We start from the raw sequence: 8,598 nt of genomic DNA on the forward strand, positions 1-8,598 counted from the left end.
GTTTAAGAGGAGGTTAGATGGGACACCTTGCTGGGGTCGTTTGAGCCCAGCACTCTTTCCTGCCATGGCAGGGGGTTGGACTAGATGATCTACTCAGGTCCCTTCCGACCCTAGAAACTATGAAACTACTAGCGTGACTCCACAGAAGCTGGCACCCTTTCTCTGGGGATAAATTTGCCCCTTAATCCCTGCAATGCTCTAAGGCCCCTCCAGCACTAGAAGCAAGAATCTGGAACCCTGGTTTTGTAGACAGAAGCACATCACCCACTGGCTAGGTCACTGGGCTACCCAGAGGCTAGACTTTTAATTTAATTTTGCGTTAAGAGTTTGGTTCCAGTGATCAGTTTCAGCATCATCTTGCTCATTGCTCAGGCATCTATAGCTCCTCACACAGCACACACGGCAGCGATTTCTCTTTCTTTTATAGTCTGCAGTGCCAAAGATTTTGCATACGGATCAAAAATCTGGCACCATTGTTTCCGATTTTGTGACATTCAGAAGTCTATTAACCAGATGAAAGTCTGTGCTCACTGGAGGGCAAATACACATATTTAAGCTGTTAGACTATTACTGCAAGATTATTTTTATAAGATTTCTAAGGTTTCCTGTGGGGAAGAAAAACATATTGTCTCCATTAGGGATTTTAACCAGACCAGTTTATTTAATCCTTCTTAAGGCATAACTGGGATTTTGTAATTAGCTAGTTGCAACCAAAATCTTGGGACAATTATGTTCTAAGGAACAGTGTTTTAATTTTCCTTTAGAAGAGACAACTGCCATTTTTTAAAAAGAGGCTTTAAGCTCTGATGGGAGGAATTTCATGCCAGACCCAATAGCAGGGCAACACTAAAACAATTGCATAGTATACTGTTACTTGTCTTGAAGTTGGAAACTCATCCAGGCCCAGGCCCTCATCCTCTTAGGTTTTATATAAACATAGAATAAGAAGATGGTGCAGGTTTCATGTCCCTCATCTATTATGTGTCTGCTCCCATGGAAGATGCTCCCTGTTGGTTTCTTTCCTTACTCCTCCTTCAAAGCTGCATATTCATGATTCCAATAAACTGGTGTCTTATTCGGCAATGCAAAAAAATTGGCTTTGGCAATAAAAGGAGCCAAAACCTTTTTTTGTACATGGGAGATAGCATTGAGGGATGCGTCTGAGAGGCAGAGCAAATACAAACATCATTGAATGGTTAAAACTCAATCTTAAGCCAATGGAACTGTACTGAGAACAAGGGGCCTACCCAAAATAGTGGGTCCTTATCACAACTGTGCTATAATAACAAAAGAAGTGCCATCCTGAATCAGACCAATGGTCCATCTAGCCCAATAGTGCAGAAATGGATGTTCTAGAGGGAGAACAGTCAATGGGATCTATCTAGAGTTATCAATCCTCTATTCAATATCCTCCCTGGCACCCAGCAATATTGGTTTAGAGATGCCAGAGGAAATGTCTCCAACCATTCTATTGCTTAGCCATTAACAGATGTATCATCCATGAATTTATCCAGTCCTTTTTTAAACCTGGCTATGCTATCTGCCTCCACCGCTTCCTGTGTCAATTATTTCCATGAGTTAACTACACATTGCATAAAAAGTATTTTTTCTTGCTAGCTTTCAAATGTGTCATCTGCTAATTTCCGCAGGTGACTTTTAGTTGTAGTATTCTGGGAACTGATTAACAACAGTTCCCTGTTCACTTGGTCCACAGCCTTCATGATTTTATAGATCTCTATCATATCCCCCCATAGCCTTCTCCTTCCCAAACTGAAGAGGCCCAGCCTTTTTAGTCTTTCCTGGTATGGCAACCGCTTGATGCCCTTGATTATGTTAGTTGCTCTTCTCTGTGCCTTTTCTAATTCTACTACATCCCTTTTGAGATGTGGGGACCAGAACTGTACACAGTATTAAAGATATGTGCACACCATGGATTTGTATAATGATATGATGATGTTCTCTGTTTTGTTTTCAGTCTCCTTCTTAATGATGCCCAACGTTTAATTGGCTCTTTTGGTCACTGCTGCACACTGAGCTGATGCTTTAAAAGAACTGTCTCCAGTGACTTCAAGGTCTCTTTCTTGAGCCATAACAGCTAACTTAAAACCCAGCATTATGTACGCATAATTGAGGTTATTTTTCTCCAGGCGCGTTACCTCGAACTTGTTGATGTTGATATTTCTCTGCCATTTTTTTGCTCACTTATTTAGCTTGATGGGATCTTTCTGCAGCTCCTCTCTATCAGCTTGGGACTTGACTACCCAGAATAATTTGGTATTATCTTCAAACTTGCAGATTTCACTGTGCACCTCATATGCAAGCTACTGTTAAACTAGCCTGCATGTGAAGCTGGGTAAATGCTCAGGTGTTTAGCTGGCACTAAACTCTGTGCTACCAAAGCTAAACAGCTAGCAGTGCCCAAACTAGCTAGTCTAAAGTTAGTTGGGATCTGTGTATATGAACTAGTCACATCAATGCAGTATAGACAGACCCTTCATGATGTTTCCCTATTAATGCCTTACTATAGCACTCAAGGGATGCACTCTGATTCATGAGGCTATGTTTTGCCTGGTATAACCTACCATTATTCTGGTATTAACAAAAGAGATGATGCATGCTATAAAGCCCTATACCAGTGTAACCTAGTAGAATCTGGGTAGAATTACCTCCAGAAAAGTCAGAGCTAAACACTTTGCTGGAGTAATATACACTGATATAGGTGTCCTGTGTATCTGCTTAATATTTCTTACTGCTTACTAACAGGGAATAGTCTTCCAAAATAGGGTTTCTTTCAAACATTTTTATGGTTGGAAAATAATGAATTTTGCAAGTATGGAGGAAAAAAAATCACAAATTTGAAATGAAAACACATCCCTCCCCCCACCCAAATGTTTTACTTTGAAATATTAATCTAAAGATTTTTTTTCTTTTCAAAATATAGTTTCTGAGGTAACCATATTTTCTATGAAAAACCAGTTCAATCAGCAAGGAGAAGGGTCTTTCCCAAAGTTGACTTGGGTTTGACAGGGGTGTGGTGTTTCTCTCCATCCCACACAGTCTGGCAACACAGCGAGCCTGTACTCAGGAGAGGGCCGATCCTGGCACAGACATATTACCACTGGGTCCTGCATGAAGAGCACTGGCAGACCCTGTGCGTTTGAGATGGCACAATGCCTTCTCTTATTATGCCGATGTCTTGCCAGTGTAATTAGGCTCTCGCTTTCTGAAGCAATGTGAAATTGCTACATTTATGTAAATGTTACAAAAATCATAGCAATCCCCTGAGGTGAAATCAGGAGCTGTGGACAAGCAATGCCACAGAGCCAGTGGACATTGGTGTCAACCACCCAGCTCAGAAATTCGTTCTTCTAGCAGAGCGGTCTTCACATGGCATTCCTGTTAGTAAGATAAGGGAATGCATTCTAGATGGAAAGCCTGTAACCTGGATTCATAACTGGATCATTGTGCTCAAAAAGTAGTCATCAATGGCTCAATGTCTAATTGGGAGGAGGTATCAAGTGGGGTTTTCCACGGGTCTGTCCAATTGTTTAATATTTTCATTATTGATTTGAATGAGGGGATTGAGTGCACATTTAGCAAATTTGCAGATTACACCAATCTGGATGGAGCTACAGATACTCTGAAGGGTAGGGCCAGGATTCAGAATGACCCTGATAAACTAGAGAAATAGTCCTAAAGTCACTTAATTAAGTTTAACGAGCAAGCTGAAAACCCTACACTTGGGATGGAATAATCCCATGCACAAATTCAGATTGAGGAATGACTGGCTAGGCTGTAGTACTGCAGAGAAGAACCTGGAGATTATAGTGAACCATAAAGTGAATGTGAGCAAACTGTCTGTGCTTGTTACAAAACAAGCCAACAGCATACTGGGTTGTATTAAGAGGAGCAATACTGAAAAACAAGGGAAGTGATCCTTCTTCTCTATTCAGCACTGGTGAGGCCTTGGGGTGGTGTTATTTTGGCCCTGTCTTTAAATTGGCACCTGCAGCTAGTGCCCCTCTTGCCCCCCCTTGGTTACATTACTGCTTCCAGACCTACTTGTCTATGATTTTGTGAACTATCATTAGGTAACATCTGGAGTGCCACAACTCCACTATTTATCCTGCAACAGCAAATTAGACAGAAGCTAATCGCTTCCAGAAATAAGGTATTGGAGAAAATATAACAGGTAAATCAATTTCTTCCCTTGGTTCTGGCTTTGGATTTGCTAACTTGGGTTAAGAACACAACCTTTTGCGATGAGCCAAGATCCTGGTAGGGCAGACCCAGTTCCAGGCCCAGCTGGAAGTTCTCAGGGAGTCAGGCTGAGTCATTCTTAAGGAAGAATCCTGCCCACACTGGCTTAGACCAGAGAGCGGAGACCTGGCTGGGCAACCGACTGTGGCTCTGGACTGCTTAGAGCTCATAAACCTGACTTCATGCTGTGACCCTCTGGTGGCTGACTCCGTGCTCTGAACCTCTGGCTTGGACCCTCCCACCTGTTCCTGCTTGCTCCTGTTCCCATTTCTGTCTTGGACTTTGTGTCCTAGAACAACTGCATGCCTTGACCGTGGTCTTGTCTCACCCCTCAGCTTGCTATCTTGGACTGGAACTTGTACCCAGCTTGGCCTTGGCTTCCACCTCAGTAACCCCCTGACCTAGCTTGCTTCACTTGGATGAACTGCCTATGCCCTCAGTCAGGGGCAGATCCAGGGGGGTGCACTTGCACTGCCACCCCCTTGATTTCTGCTTCATGCAAAATTTCAAGACAACTGCCTGGTATTGGCAGCAGCATTTCTAGTCAGTGCTGGGGGAGTCAATTAACTTTCAAACTCTTTATTCCACAGGTGAAAATGACCCTCTCTTTTCTTTTTAATGGTCTTGATGTTCCACCAGTCAAGATATCCTTTGTTCTTCCATTCTGCTGTCTGTTTGCTGTTCCTAGTAATGTAGCTCTTATTTCACAGCCCTGCAGGTTGTTTTTAACTCATTCCAAGGGAGTTATATTTGTTCTTGCTTCAATCTCAAACTGAATAATACACCCCTAGACCCCTAGCATATTAGTAAAACTTTTAGTTTATTTTTATCTGGAGAAAAATGTGTGTTGTGTTATGTGTGATGATTCACCTCACCATCTGCACCCCCTTTTCAAAATCCTGTTTTGCTCATGCCCTCCGTCAACACTGACACCTTTCTCCTCGTGAAGAAAGAGACTCAGGGTGCAGACGGAAGTTACATTTGTTGTGTGATCAGCCCCTTGAAAGCACTCCACAGCCATGCCCTGACAGAAATGCATGGTTGAAAAGCCCTTTAAAAGTGCCTGATCGTGAGACAAATTAACCCATATTACATGAGGGTTTAAATGAAAATGCTCCAAAGTGGAGTGCTTTCATTAACTTCTGATTGATCAGGGCTGGGCTGATGCAGCTCAGCCCTGCCCCTGGTGCAGCCTGTACAATGGGATAGGGGAGAAGGGAAGGGAGGGAGCTCTAGTTGGGGTTTGCCCAGCCTAGGCTGGACAGGGGGTGGGTGGATTGGAGCTCCCCACCTCAGGGGGGGGACTCCAGTCCACCTACCCCCACTCCAGCGCAGGCTGGGCAAACCCCAGCTTGAGCTCCTTCCCCTCCCTCCCCGCCAATCCTGTCATGCAGACGGTACTGGAGTTGGGGGTGTTGGGAAGGATGGCTAGGAGAGAGAAGCTGCATACCGGCAGCTCCTCTGCTGGATTAGTTCTAAAGTGGAGCTCAATCTCTCATCCTCCCAACCCAACAATGAACATTTGTTGGGTCAGGAGTGCCAATTTCACTCATGGCACTTTCTGTGAAGTGCCATGAGTTAGAGAGGGGGAGCAGAACATTGTCAGCACCCTCAGAGTGTGTTCCTTCTCCTTCCATTCGGCCATCTTCCATTCCTTTCCTGTTCTTGTGTTTACCCCTTTCAGTCTGAATCCAGCTTGTACCCCTGGCCCTGCTTCTCTTGTTTATGCTTAACTAGATCTCTCCAACTCTGCAATTCTACATTTTTTTTGCTTGTAAATCATTCAACAATGAAGCTGTCCTGGCTACATATCCCAGTGACTTGCAGTGGAATTTATGCTTCTACCTCCCTTTGAAGCCCACCTCGGCCACTAACCAATTCTTTGGATACACGGAAGCTATCCCTCCATCTGTCCTTTCCTTTCTGTCTCCATGTAAACTGTGCCCATGGACTCTCCATGGATGTGAGATGTTTGGCTGCCAAAATGACCTCCGTAAGGCTCAGTTAGTGACATGCTTGTTCACACGTTCATCGTAAAATGCTTTACCTTGCCTTCTGCCAGTAGAGCTGGCCCAATAACAATGGCCAAGAATTTTATTTTTATTTATAGGTATAAAATGTTTTCCTCTAAACTTTAAATTTACCAAGCACTTTGTCCAGCACTTCTGTCAGACCAAACAAGTCAGAACTATTTGGGATGTCACCCCAACTCCAGAGGTTCCAACCCAATTTGGGTTCCAATATCTCATGTGTTTGTCTGGAGACCACCCTGCTTGAGTTCCTGAAAATCCATGACTGAACTACTTTTGTAGCACACCATCATCTGACTCTTAAGACTGAACCATAAAAAGCAGCAAGGAAGAGGAGGATCCATTGTTTTTGAAGTTGGAATGCTAACTCTTTTTCGGGGTCTCAAGCAGGCTGGAATAGAGCTCATGCCCTAGACACTTAGGAGCCTATGTCCACTTACATATCTACTTACTGTGCATAGAATCTGGTCTATACTTCTGCTTACACAGAGTCCACTTCCACTTATACAGGATCTAATCCATACTATACCCTTGGCCCTCTGGGTACTGACACCACTGAAGGTTGAGTATCTGGACAGAGTTCAAAACTAACTCTTTGACTTGTTATTGTTTAACTTTCACCCATTAATCACTCAACTCATTCACCCATTCAGCAGCTAATTCCCATTTGAATCAAACTGCCTTTAATTAAGACTCACTACTTTCTCTGCCCTCATTTCACTTGGCTTCTCAAAGCTCAGTATTTTGTTTTAGAAAATCCACACAATATCTATGTTTTTAGGGATTTATCACATAAAATTGGGATGCGGCTGGTTCCAAATATGAAATGTGTATTTGGCTAGAATATTAAAATTATGTTCACGGTGATTTGGAATACTGTGATGTTTACATTATAAAGAGCCAAAGAGAGCTTTATAAATGCCTTAGCCTTTCATTGCCCTAAATATAAGGCACTTCAGTGAAATCTTGCATTCTGTAATTTTTCCAGCAGTTCTAACAAAATAGCAGTAATCATACATTTGGGGACATGAGTAAGCTGTAGCAGACACCCAGAGCCAAAGCCACTACTAAAATGTACAGTAAAATTCTCATTGAATTCTCTTTTAATGGAACCTTAAAATAGAGGTAAACCACTGTCAAAGCAAAATGGATTCATGATATCCTCAAGGCTGCAGTCCCCTTTCACTATGAAGTCCATAATTTCACATACATTTAGCCCACTGACCAGCTGTCCAATTCCCACAGTAATTTCATGGATTCATAACAACCATCTGTTTCACTTGGGGTCAAATCCTGCCCTTCCTGCCTCAAATGGATCCGGATTTACATTGTGGACCCTATGCTCCAAGCTAGTGAGTGGAGCTGGACAAAGAGTAGATGCAATCCCAAGCATCAGAGAAACGCCCCATGGTCTGGATGGAAATGATCACTTTCCGGTTTCCAGAAAGGTAATGATTTGCAGCCGTTAACTCAAGAGGACTGACATTAACATTTGAGGGCATAGATTTCCTTTCAGTTTAGCCCAGATTTATATCACAAGCTGCAATGAATTTATGCCTGCTATACAACAGTGTAAGAGGAGTTGGCTGATATTTCTCCCACCCAGGGGAAGATGTTGAAGTAAGAGGCATACTCACAGCTTTGACTGATGCAGAATCTTCATCCCATCAGGAGGAATCTGCCTGGTGACATAGATTCTAGGTATCTGCTTCCCAGTGGTGTTTGTTGCCTGTAATTTCCACCAGGTATGGAAATCTGACACCAGGGTCTTCTTCAGCCACCTCAAATGACAGAGGGTCCCCATGGCAAACTGAAGGCACTGACACACTCTGAAAGGGGAACTTTGGCTGGGATGTTTTTGTGCCAGCTCAATGAGCCTGGCATTATGCCCTGAGTGGGAGGGAGCCTGTGTGAAAAGATCCCTTTGACCAATGAGTGCAGAATTCAGGTTCTTTCCCTCTGTGCTGACCTGTTACATGTTGTGCACTGGAACAGAGAGCTAGAGGCTTCTGTTACTTCAAGGGGAAAGTGCAGCAGGCCAACATCACAGTGTGGGCAGGCAGCTGAGCAAAGGCTAGCTGCGCTGCAATAAACAGCTAAGGGGCAGACCTCTAGGCAGCCAGGCAGCAATCTTGCTGTTTGGAGCTGCAGCAGAGGAGTACAGGCTCACCATTAAGCAGCAAGGAAACCCCCATGGGTGGCTGGAGAACAGGAAACAGACCTACAGGTATTCAAGCTACCTGCGAAAGCTTGAAGGAGAGAGCTAAAGGAAAAGTACGGTTGGTGGTGTTGCACTGACCCAGAGTGG

General features: G+C 43.7%; 1 protein-coding gene across 1 annotated transcript in view; it reads right to left on the reverse strand.

Moving 5' to 3' along the window:
- LOC109323560 (glyoxylate reductase/hydroxypyruvate reductase-like) overlaps positions 1-8,161 on the reverse strand; it is a 37,412-nt gene extending 29,251 nt beyond the window's left edge. The window contains exon 1 of the mRNA XM_019555199.1: positions 7,928-8,161. Within this exon, the coding sequence (XP_019410744.1) occupies positions 7,928-8,094 (167 nt within the window). The 5' untranslated portion in view covers positions 8,095-8,161. The remainder of the gene's footprint in view (positions 1-7,927) is intronic.
- Positions 8,162-8,598: the final 437 nt, after the last annotated feature.

Source organism: Crocodylus porosus, unplaced genomic scaffold (assembly GCF_001723895.1).
Source record: "Crocodylus porosus isolate Cpor-Errol unplaced genomic scaffold, CroPor_comp1, whole genome shotgun sequence".
In the NCBI taxonomy this organism is placed as follows: domain Eukaryota; kingdom Metazoa; phylum Chordata; order Crocodylia; family Crocodylidae; genus Crocodylus; species Crocodylus porosus.